At 51.7% G+C, this 20,423-nt stretch overlaps 1 protein-coding gene across 2 annotated transcripts; it reads left to right on the top strand.

Moving 5' to 3' along the window:
• The first annotated feature begins 285 nt into the window (after window positions 1–285).
• On the top strand, window positions 286–18,677 carry MGAT3 (beta-1,4-mannosyl-glycoprotein 4-beta-N-acetylglucosaminyltransferase). Of its 2 annotated transcripts, none has more exons than XM_076337518.1 (2): window positions 286–343; window positions 17,108–18,677. In XM_076337518.1, the coding sequence occupies exon 2, from the start codon at window positions 17,109–17,111 to the stop codon at window positions 18,615–18,617; it is 1,509 nt and encodes a 502-aa protein (XP_076193633.1). In that variant the 5' UTR covers window positions 286–343; window position 17,108; the 3' UTR covers window positions 18,618–18,677. The 2 variants fall into 2 exon arrangements, with proteins under 2 accessions (XP_076193633.1, XP_076193627.1); XM_076337512.1 differs by lacking the exon at window positions 286–343 and adding an exon at window positions 15,901–16,078.
• The last annotated feature ends 1,746 nt before the right edge of the window (window positions 18,678–20,423 follow it).

The following is a 20,423-nucleotide window of genomic DNA, read 5'->3' as shown; positions in this document are numbered from 1 at the left end:
CGGCGGCCCGCGGCGGTGGCGGCCCGGGGGGGCGGGCGGGCGCGCCGGGGGAGGAGACAGGCGGGGAGGGCGGCACAAAAGGGGCTGCTGCAGCCCTGCCCGCCGGGCTCGGCTCCGCATCGCATCGCATCCTTTCCCGCGGCCGGGAGGAGGTGCCGGGCCGCTCCGCGGCGGAGAAGAAGAAGAAGAAGAAGGAGGAGGAGGAAGGCGGCGGGGGGCTGCGGGCTCGCCTCGCCTCGCCGCGGCCGGCGCCGAGCCATGCCGGGCGGCGGGCAGGCCGGGGGCGAGCGGCAGCCTCGCCCCGCCGGGGGCCCGGCGGGCACCGACGCTGCGCCGGCCGGGGGTGAGTGAGTGAGTGAGCGAGCGGGCGAGCGGGCGGCGGGGCTGGGGGCAGCGGGGGGCAGCGCACACCCGCCCTCCCCGGTAGAGCCGCCCCGGCGCGGCGGGCGCTGCGGGCAGCGGTGGCGGGACCCCCCTCGGTCTGTCCCCCACTCGCCGCTGCCGCCACCTGCAAGTTGTGCCTCGGCCCGGGGGTGCGGCGTCATCCCCTGCGGGCACTGCCGGAGAGGCTTCCTCTGCCGAACCCCCACCTTCCCGCTCCTTATTTATTTATATTAGTGTTATTTTTTTATTCTTCCCCCCCTCCCCCCCCTAATCCCGGCATCCCCTGCTAGGGAGCATCGGCGATGGGGAGGAGGGAGGCGATGCTGCCAGCCCCCTGCCCGCAGATGCGGGCTCACCGGGGATGGAGGCACCCTCCAGCCGGGGCACTGCAGCGAAGGCCCATTTGCTGCCCATGCTCGGTTTGCGAGGAGGGCACGGGCTGGGGATGCATGCCAAGCCTGCAGCAAGCGAAAAGGAGTAACAGGAACGTGTGTGTAGGAGGGAAAACATACATACAAATATATGTGTATGATCATCATCAAACGTCCCCTCTCCCCCTGCTCTGTCTCCATGTCAGATGGCTACAATCCCCCTGGTGAGGGCTGGCTGCAAAGGGATATGGGCACCCAAGTTCTCCCCGCTTGTGCAGGGCTGTCGGGTTGTCTGTGGGCTGGAAATAGCTGTATGTCCTGCTGGAGTGGCACAGGCTGGCGTAGCTCTGTCCTTCTGAGAGTTTTGCTCCCTGGGTGAGCGTGACAAGGGTGATGGGGAACACAGCATCTGCTGCAGCTCTAGACTTGCTCAGACAGCTCAGCAAGGGAGGGAGCATGGAACAGGATGGAAAGAGGCTCCTCTCAGTGCCTCAGCCCATGGTTTTCCTCTGGGGATTTCCGCAGGCTGTATTTCTGTGAGCTGTGCCTGGGTCGCTGGGGAGCCCTGCCTGTTCCCCAGAGCCGAAGCTGGGGTCTTGCACCTCTCCCTTCCACCCTAGGGCAGAGCTTGGGTCAGGAGAGAGCCTGCCCTGTCTCCAGCACACTGTGTGGGTGCCGAGCACCTCCCCTCCCTGAGAATGGCCCTGCAGTTAACTCCAAATCCCTCCCCTTGAGTGGGAAGTTCAAGCCCGTGAAAACACTCAGTGGCACCGCTGCTAACAAGTATGACTTGAGTCACCAGGAACCCCCAGCCCTGTGCAAACTGAATTTCAAATTCCTGCCTACTCCTGCCCCTGTCTTCCCCACCCCAGCAGGGTGTGAGTCAGCAGGAACGCTTCAGGCCCCCTCCCTAAAAGGTGGCTCTCGTGCTCTGTAGATCCCACCTGCAGAAGTGGTGTTTGAGTCCAGCTGGAGCCCGGGACTTAGGAATCACTTGCAAGTCCCTGTTGCTGAAGCCTTGTTGCTGCCAGCTCCTTTGGGAAGAGCTGAAATCAAGCAGGACCTGCCATTCCTTGACCCTCAGACAGCAGAGAGCCATCTCAGAGGGGAGGGAAAACCAATGGGCTTCCTGCCCCCCAGCACACCTCCAGTTTCCAAAGCCCCCCTAAACACAGCCATAGTACCTGTGCTGTTTTTTCAGCCTCAGTAGTAGTGCTGGGAACACATCCTCCAAGCTGGGGTGGGAGCAGTCCTGTGAGCTATTCCTGGGGAGCCTCCAGCCTCCCTGTAGTGACATAAAGCAGACTTTGAATGAAAGCCATTGCAAACTGCAGAACAGGAGTGAAGCTGCAACTCTGCCACTGCATGTCATAAAAGCCCCTGGAAGATTTATAGCCCCTCTACACCCTCAGGTGATTTTGCAGTAGTGGTAAGAAATCCACTGCAAGGTATAACATTCTCTCCCTGCGAGGGCTCTCAGTTATACCTGCATAGCTTGTTTATTAATGCCCTGGATATGGCAATTATATCCTTAGGAGAGGGGGAGGATTCTGGCTAGCTGCAGGTGAGATTTCTTGCCCTGCTCCTAAGGTGGTGGCCCAGGTCCTGCCTTTCGTGCTGGCAGACCTTTGGTCTGAGGTGCTGCTGATGCTGGTCTCCACCAGAGGTGCCCAGAGCGTGAGGAACCATTTCCAAACTGGGTTCAGGGGCTGAGCTGCTATCTGCCTCCCTGCAAATGCCGGTAAGGTTGGAAAGAGTTGCCTGTGTGGCACACAGGGGTTGCCTTAGCAAGGAGGTCAAGAAGAGGAGGTGGAAAATAGTGCATGCATTTCCACAGATGTTAGTTTCAGGGGATGCTCACAACTGTAAACATTTATCTAGAGTACTTGTGCCCAACACGAGACAGGGATAGCTGGTCTGGAGTGTTGCTGGGGCTGCTCTGTGGTCGCAGAGCCTGCTTAACCTAGGCCAGGTACACAGCAGCAAGCACAGATACTCTCGGTGTGTTTGCCTGGGGAGTGTACCTATGAAGTTTGTGTGCTTATGCATTTCCCATACGCCTTGTGTTTACCTTTCTTCTCCTTCTCCCACGCACAACTGATTAAGTATGGTGTGACTTTGTGGCCTGCCAGATTGGTGTAACATGCTTATTGCATGTCTTTAAGGGATGCATGTGTGACAAACGTGAGTGGGTGTTTGCTGGGTGCATGTAGCAATGCACACAGGTCCTGCTGGGTGCACTTACCATGGAATGCATGGACTTCTGTAGAGTTTATGGCTGCAATAAATTTGGCATTTATAAGCAGTCATGGGTACAGCAGTTGTTCAGGACAGTGTGTGTAGATGTTACTGTGCACGTTCAGTACGTGAAGGACACCTTAGGACAAACAAGTTTCTCTCTCTGTCCCTCCCTTGCTTTGACCTGCCAGCAAGCAGAGATAAACTCTATCTCATGGTAGGGTTTGTAGCTGAGTTTTCAGCTTGCTTTGTCTGAGCTTCCTCCTATCTTGAGAATAGCATCTTTAAGGTGCACCTGATACCACAAATTGGCATCTTCCCCCCCCGCCCCTGCATTGGATCATAAAGGCAGAGGAAGGAAGTGGGGGAATTTGATGGATAGATGGGGCAAGCTGGGCCAGCATACATTCCTAAAGGCTTGGTATTAGGTTTTAGGTGGGGTTAGTTGCTCTAAAATGAGCCCTTTGTACATTGTTGGAATCTGTGACCCAATCAGTGGGATGTAGCTGGAGGAGGTGGTGCTAACGAAGGCTGGTACAGCTGACAATAACTCCCGCAGAGAGGATGGCGGAGGGGGTACTGACTGGCACAAGAGGCATCTTCACATCTTTAGGTCAGCGTAAGGTGTCTCAAAGGGCTGGGTCATGTTATCAGCCCCGACTGTAGAAGTAGAAGAGTGTGGCTAGTTGTCCCCACCTGCTTTTCCCTACTGTCACTGTCACCCATCAGTTCTGCAACAAAAGGTCAGGCTGCATCGCATTTGTCCTGATGACAGGATGGCATCTTGTGGTACTACAATGAAGCGTTACAGTGGGATCTGAAATTTGGGGAAGGTAGGCACATGGGGCAGTGCAATGCAAGGGGACATGGGGGTACATCTGAGGAATGCCTGCTGTTCCCCATCCTGGACATTCTTGGAAAGGTGGTAACACATCTGCAGTGCACACGTGGACTGTCAGGTCAGTGCTGCAGACTGGCCTTGAGGAGCCTTGGCAGAGCTGCGTGGAGGGGGTAAGCCTGGGATCGTGGCAGCTCTGGGTCAGGTTTGGGGTGCTTTGATAGAGTTAGGCGAGTGTGTTGCTAGGGCTGGGCTGTGCAGGTCAGGGTTGTGCCGCAGTAGCAATGCTGTGCGGGGTGCCAGGACCAGGTGCTTGTCCCAGGGGCTAGGGCAGAGTTGCAATCACAGAGCTGTTGAGTTCCACCTTCTCCTGCAGGAGGTGGGAAGAGATGCCATGTGCTGGAGCAGCGGTGTAGGGTGCACAAGAGCACTCCATGCCTCTGTCCCTGTGAAATGGACTCTGGTTGCAGCTCTCGGGAATGCAGAAACATGATTTCTTTACCTTCCTTTTCTGACTTCTTTGTGCTCCCTGCAGTGTAAACCATTTACTTCCCTCAAGCTCCTCCTGAAGCACAACAGGTACCGCCTGCTCTTCAAACCTCTGACCACCTGGAACAGGGTGGGTGTATTTTTGTGCTCAGAAACTTGCCTGGTAGGGCTGATCTGTGAAAGGGAGCGTAGCACTGCACTCCGAGCTCTCATCAGGCAGTCTGAGGGAAGAAGCATGAAGGGAACTGGCTGCCTTACAAAAAGTGAGGGCTTGTTCTTGAGCTGAGATTTAGGAAGTGGTTATTGTCTGCTTCAGGATAGCAAAAGTTACCTGGGCTGCTCTCTGTGGGGGCCTTGGCCTTTCATACCAAGATAACGCCCCTGGTTGAATAGCTGTTTCCCCAGCTAGGCCCGTGTCTAAATAGGAGCTTTTTTTTTTTTTTCCTTCCCCCCCCCCCAAAAATCTGCCTGGCTCTGGGGTATGACCAAACTGAGCTCTGCCAACAGTCTTTTTCAGCCTGTAATGCACAAGCTGCAAGCAGCAGGAGAGGTGGATGTGGCTGTCCAGAGGGAGAGAGGCAGTGGGGGAAAATCTTCTCTCTGAGGATCATCTGAATGTGTTGCACTTTATGGCAATGTTTCTCTCCAAGGGCCTCAAAGCAACCCGTTAAGCTTCTTTTAATTAGGCAAGCCCCTTACCTGGAGGTAGAAAAGTGCCTCTCCCATTTCCCACCCAGGGAAACCTGAGGCATGGAGCAAGGCTGCAGTGTGCCCAGTGGCACACGCAGGGGCTCAGCATGAAAGCAACAACTGAAGCGTGACACTTCCCGTACTTGCTTCGCCACCGGCTGTCTCGGAAATCCCAGAGAATGGCTGGGTGCGGGTGCTGAGCCAGGGGTTATCAATAACTTTCTAGTCACTGCTTGGATCCTGCTGCCCTTTTCACCGCAGATATTGCCTCCTTCTTGATCTGCTGCCTAATCTATAATCCCAGCTCCCTGCTGCCTTTCCCTAGGAGTGCTGTTTTCCCCTTGGTGTGTAAATCCTTACAGGTTGGGCCAGGGTTAGCAAGCAGAATCAGGCTGTCATCTCTTTAAGGCTTCGGGGTAATTTTTATCTTAGGATATTGTTGCATGTGTCTTACATGATACCAAGGCTGCAGCAAGCAAATTTGAAGCATACTGAAAGACTAATGCAAATTAGACTCACTGCATAACGGCTTCAGCAACTGTGAAACCTGTGATCTAAACACAGGTATCTGCTACGCTGACTTTATCTGCGTTAGGATCCCCTGCTTCGGCATGCAGATACTGGAACTGAACAGAAAGCAAGAGAGACAGCATAGCAAAGAGACATGAAAGGGAGTCTCTCACCTAGATGCTGAGGCCTTTAAGAAAGAAGGGGAAGGTAAGCTAGAGCCCTGAGATTTTAAGCTGGTTGTGCTGAGGCTGAAGAGAGGGCTATGGCAGTGCTTTCAATTCCTCCTTTCCCTGGCAAGAATGCTTCTAGCTGGGCAGCAGGGAAAAGGAGGAGGATGGAGGCTTGTGCAGACTGAGCATGTTGGGCATGGACAGATCTCAGAGGCTGCGGGAGTCGGGAAAGGTAGGGCTTTGGTAGAAGGGTTTGCCTGCGGCGGGGCTGAGAGCGGATGGTGCTCGCTGCGTACAAGGAAGTCCTGTTTTCATGGAGCTTGTAGTGTGAGGGCTGGCTCTGAGGCAGAGCAAAGGGCAGGGTAAATCAGGAGAACGGTGCCCTAGAGTGATCAGTGTGAGCTGCATGCTGTTGTTTAATGACCCCATTGCCAAGGGAAACCTCGGTGGCCCTGATATTCAGGGATGCAATATCTCCCGAAGGCAAAGGAGTGGGACAGAAAAGCAGACTGAGATTCTGGCTGCTTTCAGCTCAGCCCTCCCTGTACATTATTTGTGCTAGCAAAACTGTTCCTTCTTTACTGTCTCCAGAGTGTTTTCAGTTCCCTCTTCTCCTTCCCACCTGCCTCAGCAGTCCTCTCCTCCCTGCCTTGCTGTGTCAGTGCTGTCCAGCTGCAGCTCTCGCCAGCTAACCACAATTGATGGCAGCAAGATGTACCAAGCAGCCTCGCTTGAAGGGGCCATGATTTGCTGCTTTTCTTCTGGGGCCATGTGAGGTCTCTGGAGAAGAGGTGGGTTAAAGGAACTGCTGTTTCCCCATCAGCCCTGTGTCCCCAAATACTTCCTGTCGTGCTGTTGTTTGGTGCAGGCCTGACTGTTAGCAAGTGGCTGCTGTGCTCTCAGATATGTGCTATTGGCACAGAGCCTCTGTGGCCTCGAAATCCTTATCTAGCAGCAACTTTTGCAGCAAGGGGTGACCATACCTGCATTCAGCTTGGCCAGGGGGACTGATGGGATTGCTTTTGCATAATTTAGCAGTCTCTTGAATTATTTATAGTGCAGTTGTGCTCTGGAACAGTCTCTTCTCGCTTCCTGTGAGCACTAGGGGGGAGGGAAGTTTGTCAGGCATCCAGAGTCTATCACTTAGTGATGAGGAGGTGCTGTGGGTTTCCTTTCTGCCCATGTTTGTTCACATATGCCTCTGTGCAGCTGAACTGCCCTGAAAATCCAGTTCTGGTTTCCACATCACTCAGGTGTGTGGTGTTGCAGAGCATCTCTGGCTTGGGACTGTGCAAGAAGTTCCTGAGTGCAGAGCCTCGTCTTTGCAGTAAACAGAAGGTGTCAAGCTGGAGACAGTGAATCTGGTGCTTGGATTTGGTCCCTGACTCAATTAGTGCTGTGCTATGGATCTGGGGCAGGGATCATTGGGACTACTCTCTGAAATATTCAGATGCTTGAGAGCATTTTTTTCTTTCAAAAGCCCATCTTGTCCTGCCAAAGTGTTTTTTAGCTTTGGCATGACACGGTCCATTGGACTCTATAAGAGATCATCAGGACCTGAACACTTGAAAGATCAGGTGGTTGAGCAGCAAACTGTGCAGCTGAAACTTCCATCATTTCTCAGTGATTAAACCCTGAAGAGCAACCAGTTGAGGGCAGAGGGAGGCTGGGGCAGTTTTTTTACAGGCTCTTGCAGCAGAGGAGCATCATGAAGATGAGCAGGGCGCGCTGAGCACTCACTCCAGCTATGTATGAGCTTAATGCCCTTTGGCCCTCTGCCTTGCTGTGGCAGGTTGCTGTCCCATGCAGATGGGCTGTCCTGCTCCTGCCCTGCTTGTCCTGGTGATTTCAACATGACTGTGGCTTCCCCCCCCTACCTTGCATATCCTTCTCATTCACCACCAATTTTCATGGTGTGCTTACACATTAGTTTTGTCTTCCTTCTCTCCTTCCTTTCTGACCTGGCTGTACCAGCTTGCTTCTCCAAAACAGTTAAATATAAATGTTTGTGTTACTGAAGACCTGAAAGGGAAGGGAAATGGCTGAGGGTAGTGAGGGAAAGGAAAAGGAACTTGGCCTGTAATCAAGTGATTGTGGCAGTAAACTGCTCTGTCTACTGTGCTGTTGAGCAGAAATGCTCAGTTTCCCTGTTTTTATCTGCACAGTGTCAGTTTGTGGCTTTTGCATTTGGGGAAGAGGTGGACAGACAATCACCAAACGTCCCTTGCAGAAGCTGTGCTGTCCCACCTAGTCCTGGCCTGGTTCTTGGGTTCTTCAGCCTGAAGCAAAACTCATTCTTTCAGCGAACAGTTTTACCTCTTGTCAGGGACATCAGCAACTGGCTAAATGCAAAATTCCTCCTCATCCTTCTCAAGAAATAAGGCAATCTAAAGGAAGAATGTGAAGACAAATGGCCCCAAAACCTGTGTGATGTCCAGGATGGCATTTGATTTCACTGATGAAGACTAGCTTTCTCCCTCTTTCCCCATAGACCTGCTCCCAGTCCTTTCCACTTGGTTTAGTCTGGAGATCAGAGTACTGCTTTGCTTAGTGAAAGGGAATGTTTGTACAGAAGAAGTAAACATATTGTTGAGACCCAGGCCTGCTGCAATGCCTGTAAACAAGATCCAGCCGTCTGTGGGAGGCAGAAGAGAGATTTATGTGACCCTGAGTTAAGTGCATTAGGAGGCTTTTGATTTCATTCTGGGAAACTGCCCCTTTTCATGGTACCATATGCCTGTTAGCGGCATAGAGCCGTTACTGAAGATTTGATTCGTGTGGATTCAATCCGAGGGGCTGTGATGCTGCAATCAGAAGGATTACATAAGCAGGGGGTTGACTCTGCAAGCTGGAGCCCGAGGTGCTCTGCCAAGCCCCCGAGCCTGTGCCCTTTGTCCACCCCAGAGGTGGGAGTCTGGGCTGATTCACTTCTGCCTTGGGGCAAGGCAGTGAAGAGCTCTCTGCCTATCAGCGCTTTCTTTCTGAAAATAATAACAAAGTGAAGTGGCAGCGGGGGATCCAGGCGGCACTGTGTCGAGGTCTTGCCTAAGTCTTCAAAGAAGAAATGAAGAACAAAGGCAGAAGAGACAAATAAATAAGGGTCTGTTCTTGGTCCAAGAAGAATTCCCATGGGTTCGTGTAACATTCTCGGGAAGATGCGATGCTCCCAGGACTGGAGTTAGTTTTTGAGAAATAAAAGGAAAGGGGAAAGAGGTGAGAGAACAAGGGGCGGGGGGGGGGATCAGGGATGGGGAGGAGAGAAGGAGGGAGAGACACGCTAGAGAAACCTCTCAGCATGGAGTCAGGTTTCTCCGGCTGTTCCTGGTGAAGAGGGGTTAATGCTCTTTGCATGGAATTGGCTGGTCACCAGACATTTAGAGAAGAGGGGGATCTGGGGGCTGCCAAGCGGGACCCCTGTGGCCTGAAAGGAGGGGAGGAGGGGAAGGAAGAGGCTGGGAAGGCTCTTCCAAACAGCAATAGATCGGCTACTGTGGGAAAGTAAGTACACTGCCAAACCCCAAGTGGTTGGTGATGGATAAGGGAGGAAAGAGGGCGGGGATGGAGGGCCAGTGCTTCTCTGTGGCTGCTAGGCTCTTGTTGCTGTTCCACGGCCCCTCTTTATTTATTGTCTTCCTGGGGTTTAATTACTCCCCTCCTCGATCTGTCTTGGAGAGCTTTTATCCCAGGGATGCACAAACAACTGCCACCAGCTTCAAAAATAGCTGGAGGCAACATGGTTTCTGCCTGCCTTCATGGGTCTGTGCACTCTACCCATCACCATAGCATCAAGTGCTTCTTGCCTCCTTCCTTCTTTAACCACCTCACTCCAGGCCCTCAGGGCACCCACCTCACCTTCTACTGGGCTGTTCAACCTGCATCTCCCTGTTGCTTGGGCTGTCACCTGGTCCTCAGGAACTCTCCTGCTTTCCCTTGCACAGGGTTTATGTGCATGGTCCGGTATGTGTCTGCCATGGGCTCTTCACCAATGGGCCCTCAGCTCCGAGGGTAATCTTGATGCCCCATTTTGGTGCTCTTCTCAGGATTTGTGACTTGTACTCCACTTGCTTGGCATACATGGACTGCCTGCCAGGGTCTGCTTTGAAAGCAGTTAGTCTGCCGCTGCTTCTTCCAGATCCCTCCTTGAGATGTGCTCCTTCCCTGATGCTGCTGGGAGGAGTTAGCAAGCTCATGGTAGTTGAACAGTGTTTAAAGTCCTGTAATTTTGAGTGTCTGAGGATGTATCTACATGATACCACAGTTTTGGTGAGAAGTGAACTGGTGAAATAATTTAGAAAGTTTCTGCTGGTCAGCTGCTTGTTCCCATGCCTAGGCACTCTTCTTGAAGTTTATTTTTAACCTAGTTAGATCTGCTGCTGATTTGGCTTTACAAAGCAGAGTTTCATACGATTGACAACTTTAATTCATACAACTGAGGGGTGGTGAGCTGTGAAGGTGGTGAGTGAGGGGAGAGAACCTATGAAACAACAGCCTGTGTTACCACATGCCTCACTTGAGGTCTCTGAAAGCGTCGTTTTCTTTTATCCTCAGACAAAATGGTTTTGTCCTGTTCCTCTCTACAAGACACCAACACTGGGAGTTCTCGCATACTTCTTTGACAGGCCATACATGGCCTGTCTGAGGACATAAGTTGCTTTTTTGTGTATTTTTGTCCCTTTTTCCTTTCCTATTCCTTGTCTCATGATGGAGCATTCCTTCCCTGTAAGACACCAAAGTCAAGAAGCAAAAGAACTAGCCAACTCCATTTAGCACTGCTGTAACCGCTGCACACTTGAAGCAGTGAGCAGCAGCAGTACTGTATTTGGCTGAGAGAAAGGCCTTGCATCCTTGGTGTGTGTGTACTGCAGAGTGCAATGAGCAATGCCTCAGCTCACCCTCTGATGTCCTGAGAGACCCAATCTTGGAGCCAACTGGTGATGCAGTCTCCAGGGCCATCACAGCAGTCTTTGTGGAACCAGATGTTTTGAGGAGATGGTAAGCAGGGTTGAGGAAGAGTCCTTCTAGGATATCAGGCATAAGTGAAGGAGAGAAGATGAAAGAAATGCTGCTTCTCCTTTAGTGGAAACAGCACCTAGACTAGTGGTGCTGAGAAATTAAAACTGTGGCTTCTGAGAGCATCTGAAGGATCAGTATGTGCTGAGGCATCTCTGGAACCATGGAAATTCCTATGGTGAGACTGGCTTTAGCTGGAGAGAGGACATCAGTTACAAGGGAGCCCAGTACAGCTGAAGGATACTGAGAAGAATATTTGATAGATTCCAGTGGAGTTGGAAATCCAGCTTGAAGTTTCTTTAGCATGCAGTACTGTACCCTTGTGATGTCCAAGTACTTCTTGGATAAAATTAAATTGGTGTCTCATAGGCCATTGTTGGATTTCAGTAGAGTTTTCTAGTCTTCTCTGAGCAGATCTTCTTTTAAACCGGGGGCTGGAGAATTATATAATTATGCTGCTATTAGTATGGTAGTTACAGTAAGAACAATCTGTTCGAGTGGAGGGTTTTATAATGGACTCTGAAGGTGTTCAGATGCTGGTCTGTTCTGCTGACTTCTGGAAGATCAGTCTTGAGCCAAAATCCTATAAACAAAGACCACTTTATCTCCAGGTCCTGTGTGCTCTGTATGGAGAGTTAAGAACTGCTTTGTTGCAGAGTGTACAGCTATCTCACTGTGGCTGGAGAGGTGGCATCTAAAATAACCAAGGCTTAGTCCACCAAAGAGCAGGACAAGACACTTGAGAGAACAGTTGAAACAGTGAAAGCCCATGCAAAGTGTGGAGTCCAAACGTATTGTGCTTCCAGGAGTTGAAGAGGTGAACAGCCATAGTACTTAAAAAGCTGGAGGCTTTGTATTGTGTCCATCTTAGTTTCTGTATGCAGCAGATCAAAGCTACTGGCATGGAGCACTTTGGTTTCCTACAAGAGCATGGAGAAGAAACCTGTTTTCTTTTTGACCACAGATGCTTCTGGACAGTTGAGGTCTAACAAGGCCTCGCATAGAATCCTGAGGCTTGTGGTTGATGTGATGTACATCATGTGTCTGCCTTCAGTGGGAAAGGGAAAGCAATGCCTTGGTTTCTCAGCTGTGCTCTCACCCTTCCCTGGCCAACCTCACCTTAGCCTTGCGTAGATTCACCCTTTAGCTGTCTTTTGTTTTTTTTTCTCCATCCAGTTTTCTTCCTGGCTTGATGACACCCATTAATGGTGTGTGGATGGCAGCTCTGGAAGTCAGATGGATGCTATGGTGGTACCCTGTTGAGAGTGGTCACCTTATATCTCTGCTAACCTCCCTGTTGAAAGGGAGAGAAGAGTCTGGCTCTCCCTTAGCCTGACCTTACTTGGAGAGTAACTGTGTTGGATGGCTTGCTCCAGCTGGTTGTGCTGGCAGCAAGTCAGTGGCACCTTGTGGTCAGTTGCCTCGAAGCTGCAAAGGAAACACATAGCATGAGGTATTGCTGTTTTGCATTAGCGCTGTGGGCAGCAGCTCTCGATGAAGGTCACAGAAGAACGTTGTATTCTGTCCTTGAAACTTGAACAGAAGCTGATATGGACCTACCTGCATTTAAACCACCTTGTACTATGACTCCGCCAGAACTGCCTGCTGACATCCTCCTAGCTTGCAGTCCCTGAAAACACCATGGCATCCTTCACATGAGAGAAATGCTGAGCCCTAGCTACCTTCTGGTACATCCCGTTTCTCTCCACTTTCCCTGCCGTCCAGCTTTGTAGGATAATCTCTTCCTATATCCTTAAGCAAAGCACAGTCCTGCTGTCCTTGAGCTAGCCATATGTCAGTTGTAGACAAATAGTAGGTTTTATAGTTTCTCCTTACTTCTGTGGGTGTTTGCAGGACAAAAGTAACTTGAGATTTTTGAGGTACTGTGACCCTGATGCATGTTGTGATTCCTGTGCCCTGTGGATGGCAGGTAGACCTAGTACTTCAGAAGTGTGGAGCCTGTTTGTCTCCAGCTGGAGCGGAGAGAGAGAGTTTGGCCCTCAGTGTGGAGTGGGGGATGGAAGTCATGCTGGATTTTAATCTGCTGTGTGAAAGCGATTCTAATTTGAATTGTTGCTTTGTGTTGAAGTGTCTGAGTGATGGGCAAATATGTTACTGCATGGGTGTTATGGGATAACTTTAGGCAGAGGAATTGCATCTCTGTATCAGGGGAAAAACAGAAGCTTCTACTCTGACTTGTCCTCCACAGCAGCTTTTCTCCTGTAACGATGGGAAAGGTTTAGGGAGTCTTGAGTCCCATGCCCTAACGAGATGGAGTGTGGGGTATCGTGCATCCAGCGGCCTGTTGCATGGCCTCTTGCCAGTGTCCTCCAGAAGAGAACATTAGGACTGGCGAACTGCCAGCTCTTAGCAGTGCATATCTTTCTCTCTGGCTTCTTGAAAAATCAGGATATGATTTCAGGACGGTATAAATCAACTGGTCACTTGATATAATGGCAAAGTAAAATGGTAACAGGTGCCTGGGGATAACTCATGCATACCACTTCTAGCTTTCCTCCTCTGAAAGCCCTTTCCCTGTGTGGTAGAGACGTAACTTCAAGCAAGGGATCAAAGGGATCCCTTACAAAAAGAAGCTTTCAGCTTGTCTTGCCGAGACTAAATGTTGCTGAAGCGGTTTATAACTGTGTGTTCCCTAAAGAGCTTTGTCTTAATGGAGCTGACTGTCCATACTCCTTCTGGCTCTTTCTTCTACTTGAACATTTAAAGCTTTTCTTGCTGTTGTTTTTAACCTGACAGCAACTTGATCACTCTCCCTGAGATCAAGTTGACGTTTTTCCCCCCTCCTCACTCAAAATTGTCAGAAGGGAAATATCTCTTCTTGCTGTTTTCTGTGTTCCTGGTAACTGATGGCTGCTTTGTGACAGAGCAGCTGGGCTCTTTTATGACAAGCTGAGTTGTCTCCCTGACTGGTACCTCCTTTCTCATTTCCACCACACGTAAACGTTCTGGATGGGGAAGGTGGGTAATAACATCTTCCTCCCCTACTGGCCTTTGTCTCCAATTAGCTACCACTCAAAGACGCATCTTTCACTGCAGCGTTGATCAGAGGATATGGGAAGGGATATGTGACTGATGGTTTTTAGCATCTCAGCACACCCAAGGGTGTATGAGTGCTCTCCACTCCCTGGCAGAGGAATCCCTGGCATGTGAGAATGGAGGTGGTTCCCAGGGAAGAGGTTTTCAAGAGGACACAGCTTGCTTCTTTGCTTCCCTCCTTTTAGGAGGAGATAGGAAATGTGTTCATGTTCCCACTCCCTAACAAAGGCAACTGAGCAGTGAAAATTGCCTCCTGGGACATGTCAGCAGCAAAACAGCAGAGGGTACTGCAGGGCCAGCTTGCTTTGGCAGAGCTGCAGGGGAGGGCTGTGCGCACCAGCCCGGCTCTCCCAGGTGCAGTCTGCAATAACAGGGAGGCAACGCAGCCATGCATGGGCTGAGTTTTGCCAGTGGGTGAAGAGCTGCAGAGCCGTGTGCTGAGCCTGACAGATATCATGTCTGCAAATGTCAAGTGGGGAAAATATGCTTTACTTCCTAAAACCATGTGTCCTGCTATGTTGACATGGCACACCACATCCCAGAAAGTGAAGCAGTTTGAATGTCAAGAGTTATGACCTTTGTCTGGGAATTTACTGTGGCATGTGGAGCATCACAGCCATCTGGGAAGAAGATGATGTGCCTTGTGTGACTACTTCAGCACCTGTCTTCTGTCCTGGGCTGGCCCAGAGGAAGCTGGCTGCCCTGCATTTGTGTGTCCTGTAGGAACTGGAGTGAAACCAGCATTACTTGGCAGCCATTGGGATTGCCTTATTGGAGCAGGCCAGCTGTTCATCTCGCCCAGGTTTCAGCATCTGAGAGAGCGACCTGATGTCTGGAGGTAACGCCTCGGAGAAAGCGCAGGACACCTGATCAGAGAAAGCTGTACTAATTTACCAGCGAGGGACACCTTCTGACAGCCAGTCACTGCTAATTTAGTGTTTTCAGCTTCCTTGTGCCCTTTTCTTCCCCACACTTCAAGACAGAGCAAAAACTGGTGACATGCAAGGAAAAGGCACTGGATACTCCTCTTCCTTGCAAGTGATCTCACTGTTCCAGCAAGACATTAACGGAGCCTTAAACAAACAAACAAAAAAAACCAACCCCTGGACACAAAGCGATGCTTCTCAGGGGGCCCCTTGTTTTGCCCCCATGAAGAAAGCTTGACTGACAGTGAGCCCTAGGATGGTCTTTTATGGCTTTTAACAGAAGAGCATCTAGCCCCTTCACGGCTGGGCCACCACAGAGATGGTCTCCCACTAGCTGGGCCATGCCCAGGCACGTGAGGCCAGGCTGCAGGGTTGTGGCAGGTGGGTGCAGGAGGCAAGGACCTGCCCCAGTGTGGTCCCCTGAGGAGAGCTGCCATTTCCTCCTTCCTAGCCCACCTGACAAGATGGCCTCCTGTGGATGCATAAAGCCAGGACCTTGCCCTTCTGCTGACCTGTGTTGTGTCAAAGTATATAAAAAAACTGTAATAAATATTAACAAATAGGATCACGCTCTCCCTTTTTTTTTTTTTCTTCCTTTGGCAATGCTGTAACTTTTCTGCCAGCTTCAGGCCCACAGCCGCCCCCCTTCAGAGCTTGACGTGGGACCCAATGCTTGTTGCTGAACTGTAAGGTATAACTGCAGACAACCCCTCCCCTCTACCAAAGTCCGTATCGAAGCCATCTGTAGAGAGCCAGATATGTTTTCCTTTGGGCAGTTGCCATCTGTCTAAATGCTTTATGGCTTTTTACTTCAGTATTAAATTCTCTCCAAGTTAATCAGTAAACGCACTTTGCTGTATTTTACTTAATACCCTCTGAAGCAGTGGGAGCGGGCTGGGTGTTTCTTCCCTTCACTCCTGCTCCAGGATACGTGTTGGCTGTGAGAAGCCCCAGGACAGCCCCTGCGTGGGGCCGGTGGCATGGGGTGGCTCCCTGTGGCACCCCAGGAGAGGGGACTGCCTCTTGCAAAGGTGTTGCCAGCACCATTGCGCACTGGCCAGGAGGGTTTATAAGTGATGGCATGGAATGTGTGGTGCCCCTCAGGAACTTTGGCCCTGGGAGGGGTATGGCGCTGGGGTGGAGAGCTGCCATGGGGGAGCGTGTTGTGGAGGGGCCACAGCGATATGTGTCATGTGCATAGGGCTCGGAGGGGGTGTCTGCCTTTTTGCCTGCTGCTGCACAGGGGGTCTCATGCTCCAGGGAGGAGAGGACAGCCTCTGCGTTGCAAAGGGCTTTTAGCTGACCTTCTTCTCTTGCCCACCTTCGCCTAAACCTTCCCTTCCCTAAACTGCAGAAGGCGAGCGCCTTTTCTCCTTTTCCTTGGTGAAATATTGGGTGAGTTTAATTTTTTTCTTCCTTTTTTTTTTTTCCTCCTTTTTCTGGGCTGTAGTCTTCAATCAGTTCTCTGCCTGACAGCAGCTCTGTGCTCCCTGCCTGGGCTGGAGGAGGGGAGGTGGTGTAGGGAGAGCATGAAGGCAGTATTTCATGCTGTTTGGAGGGAAGGGCTTAGCACTGCTGGTTTCTTGCTGGCCTGACATGGACCCGTCATGATGGCACAGTATTACCAGAGGAGACAGCTAGGCGTTTATTTTAGCTACCTTGATCTAGATGGTAAAAAAACCTCAGCATCTGGTCCACAGAAAATGAAAAGCAAAGGGCAACCTTTGGAGATACAGTGGATTTGAGAAGGATGGGAGAAGAGTAAAAATGACAGAATCTTAATTTTTTTTTTTTTCCTGTTCCCCATGTGAACTTGGGTAGCATTTCCTAGGAACAAGGGTGGTTTTCAGGGTATGTGTTGAGCAAACACTGAAAAGATCTGGGGAATGTAGGTGCCTTCCTGGCTCTGGCAGCCTGGCTAATGATCTCAGTCCTTTAAAATGGCCACTCTTACACCGGTCATGTTTCAACTGTGTACCCCCTACTCCCTCTCGTCCCTCCTGCTCTCTACTCTCTCATCTTTTCCCCATCCTCTGGTGATGTAGGGCATGAGGAGGCCTACATTCATTTTGCTTCTGTCAATGAATAGGGACAAATCTGCCAAGTGCAGTGAGTTCACTAGATCATGAATTCCTGTTATTCTGGATTTCCTGTCTTTTTACCCTGTCACCAGTGCCTGTCTTTGAGTTTATAAGACTGACTGATCTAGAAGAGGTTCAGCTTGGTGTAACCCAGCTGAGGCAAAAAGGCCCACTGAAGATGGCAGAGGGTGGGGGGAGTAGTTCTTGGATTCAAGTCTCGACAGATGCATGCTGAATTTGGACCAGCTTTCTGCCATCCCTAACCTGTCTTCCTACCAGTGGTAAACTTTTTACACCTCAGTAACTATTGAACGTGACTTTCCTTTTCATGGCTTTTCCACAGGATGAAGATGAGACGCCATAAGCTCTTTCTGACTCTCTGCATGGCTGGTCTCTGCCTTATCTCCTTCTTGCACTTCCTCAAGGCCCTTTCCTATGTCACCTTCCCCCGGGAGCTGGCTTCGCTTAGTCCCAACCTCGTCTCCAGCTTCTTCTGGAACAATGCCCCCGTCACATCTCAGGTCAGCCCTGAGCCAGGGGGTGCAGAGTTCCTCCGCACACCCCTGTACTCCCACTCCCCCTTGCTCCAGCCCCTGCCTCCCAGCAGAGCCAGCGAAGAGCTGCACAAAGTCGAGTTTGTGCTGTCAGAAGACACGACAGAGTATTTTGTCCATACCAAAGTTGGTGGCGTTTGCTTTAAACCAGGCACCAAGGTGTTGGAGAAGCCACCTGTGGGAGGGCGGCCGGAGGAGCGAGCAGATGGCACAGCCTTGGGGCGGCTGGTTCGCAAGCCGCTGAGCACTAGTGGGACCAAACGGCGCAAGTGGGTGGAGTGCGTGTGCTTGCCGGGCTGGCACGGCCCCAGCTGTGGGGTCCCCACTGTGGTCCAGTACTCCAACCTGCCCACCAAGGACCGCCTCGTGCCGCGGGAGATCCCCCGGCGGGTCATCAACGCTATCAATGTCAACCATGAGTTTGACTTGCTGGATGTCCGCTTCCATGAGCTGGGAGATGTGGTGGACGCCTTCGTGGTGTGCGAGTCAAACTTCACGGCCTATGGAGAGCCACGGCCCCTCAAGTTCCGTGAGATGCTCCTCAACGGCTCCTTTGACTACATCCGCCACAAGGTGCTCTATGTCTTCCTGGACCACTTCCCCCCTGGCGGCCGCCAGGATGGCTGGATTGCTGACGATTACCTGCGCACGTTTCTCACACGGGATGGCATCTCTCGCCTCCGCAACCTGCGCCCGGATGACGTCTTCATCATCGACGATGCCGATGAGATCCCGGCCCGTGATGGCGTGCTCTTCCTCAAGCTCTACGACGGCTGGACGGAGCCCTTCGCCTTTCACATGCGCAAGTCGCTCTACGGCTTCTTCTGGAAGCAACCAGGCACCTTGGAGGTGGTCTCGGGCTGCACCATGGGGATGCTCCAGGCTGTCTATGCTACTGACGGGATCCGCCTGCGGCGCCGCGAGTACTACACCATGCCTGGCTTTCGGCAGTATGAGAACAGCACAGGACACATCCTGGTGCAGTGGTCGCTGGGCAGCCCTCTCCACTTTGCTGGCTGGCATTGCTCCTGGTGTTTCACCCCAGAGGGGATCTACTTCAAACTGGTGTCGGCCCAGAACGGGGACTTCCCCCGCTGGGGTGACTATGAGGATAAACGAGACCTCAATTATATCCGGCAGCTGATCCGGACTGGTGGCTGGTTCGATGGTACTACGCAGGAGTATCCCCCCGCTGACCCCAAGGAGCAGATGTATGCTCCCAAGTACCTGCTCAAGAACTACCAGCGGTTCCGCTACTTGTTGGAGAACCCCTACCGAAAAGCGGAGGGCGCTGCGTGAGGCCACCGGGGCTCGCGTGGGAAATCAGAACTTCACAACAAAGGGAAAGAGTTGGGTGTTTTCGTCTGTTCCTTTCTTCTTTTGTTTTCTTTAGTTCCAGGTGGAGTGTGCCATTTCTCCAGGGTCTCTGCCCTCCCTCCCTTCTTTCTCTTCTTCCCTTCATCCCAGGGTGATGCCTGGGGATGTGAATTCCTCAGTCACGTGAAGGGAGGCCTGGGTAGGAGGAGGAGGAGGGATGCTGGGGACCTATTCTGGCAGTAGCATAAAGACTTTCCTGCATCTCCTGGACCTCTCCTGCTGGCTGGAGAGAATCTCTGCAGCCAGCTGGCAGATTTTCCTCCGGGGGAGGCTGGGAGGGTCCCATGGGGAGAGAGGGCAGCTGTTCCTGTCCACCCTCGTCCTTTGTGGATTGGAGCAAGCACAGATGCGAGCCTGGGCTATTCACTGAGCGTGTGAGTCAGCAGGCACAAACCGATGTGAGTGGTCATGTGTGCAGATGTGTGTCACAGGCATTTTTTGGATGACTGAATGTGCAAAAGCATCTCAGTATGCATTTATTTTTTGTATACCTCTATATTCAAAGAGTATTTTGGGGAAGGGAAATCCTTTGCTTCCAAGGTGTTCTCCCCAAGATGCAGCCTCCTCCCACAGGCTTAATGCATCTGTCCTGGGCTGTATCTTGCCGTGATGCTCTACCAATCCTGGAGCAGGCAGATGGGAAGCAGAGGAGAAAGCTGATTTTTTTTTTTTTAAACTTTTTTACCCCTGCCCCCACAACACTGCACTGGCTTGGCCCACAGAAGCAGAAGCATCTTCCCTGCAGTACGTGCTTCTATTGGGGCTGGGATAAGCTGCAGGGGACTTAATCAGATGGTGGGAGCGTATGTTTACAAGTGCATGGTTTCCTATGTGCATGAGTGCTAACATGCATGGTTTTGGTATGCACGTGGGCGTTCATTACCAGTATTGGGGGGGAAGGGGACATAGTTGGGCTTGGATGTGTGTGCTTTCAGGAAACGGTGGGATCCAGAAGCTGTGATCTCTGTCTCGGCATGGATGACTTTTCGGGGAATTCATAGGAGAGGGCCAGGGAGAGCATTGGCTCTGCATAGCAGTGCTATGCACGTGGGACCATCGTGTGCTTCTCTGGCTGCCTCTGCAACCCCGTGGGCTGTGCCTGTTGCAGGGCTGCTGCTTACACATGCTGGCTATTCCTTCTTGCCGTGGGGTAAAAGGGAGAGGAGAAGGGCAAAGCCCTGAGTCAGGGATGAGTGTTGTGGGGAAACACAAAGAATGTCAAGGCATAGCATCCAACTGTCTGCTCTTAGGCTGTGAAGGAGCTCATGGAGAAAGGGGCCATGGGCAGACTCCCCTTGGGGCCAAGAGACTGTTTTGGGACCATCGTGCAATCCAGAGAACATGTGCAGCCTGGGCCATGCAGACAAGACCATGCAGAAGAGAGGCGATCTAGGAATACACTAGTTGCAGCTGGTTGGGCCAGTGTCTGCTCAGAGTTTGCCAGTGATGGGTAGTCAGGATCTGGCCTGTTGTATTGGATTGATTCAGCTCATTGAGGAGGCAGATCCACGTCTCCACCGTTACCACCCTTCCTTAGCAGATGGTTTGACGGGGTGCCCAGAGCCCGGGCTGTAGTGGGAAGAGGGTGAAAAACATGATGAACTTGCTGTGTTAGCCTTGCAGTGGAAAGACTGGCTCATGTTCCAAGCAGAGAAGTGAGGATTGTATGGAGGAGGAGGAAAATGTTGGCATAAGGAAGAGTGACCCCAACATCAGGCCAGCTGTGCT

This window comes from Aptenodytes patagonicus, chromosome 1 (assembly GCF_965638725.1).
Source record: "Aptenodytes patagonicus chromosome 1, bAptPat1.pri.cur, whole genome shotgun sequence".
Taxonomy (NCBI): Eukaryota; Metazoa; Chordata; class Aves; order Sphenisciformes; family Spheniscidae; genus Aptenodytes; species Aptenodytes patagonicus.
Note: the sequence above shows the minus strand (reverse complement) of the source record. Positions and strands in the feature narration are given on the sequence as shown.

Coding starts and splice junctions, on each gene's coding strand:
- MGAT3 (XM_076337518.1), top strand. CDS start 17,109: ATGAAGATGAGACGCCATAAGCTCTTTCTGACTCTCTGCATGGCTGGT.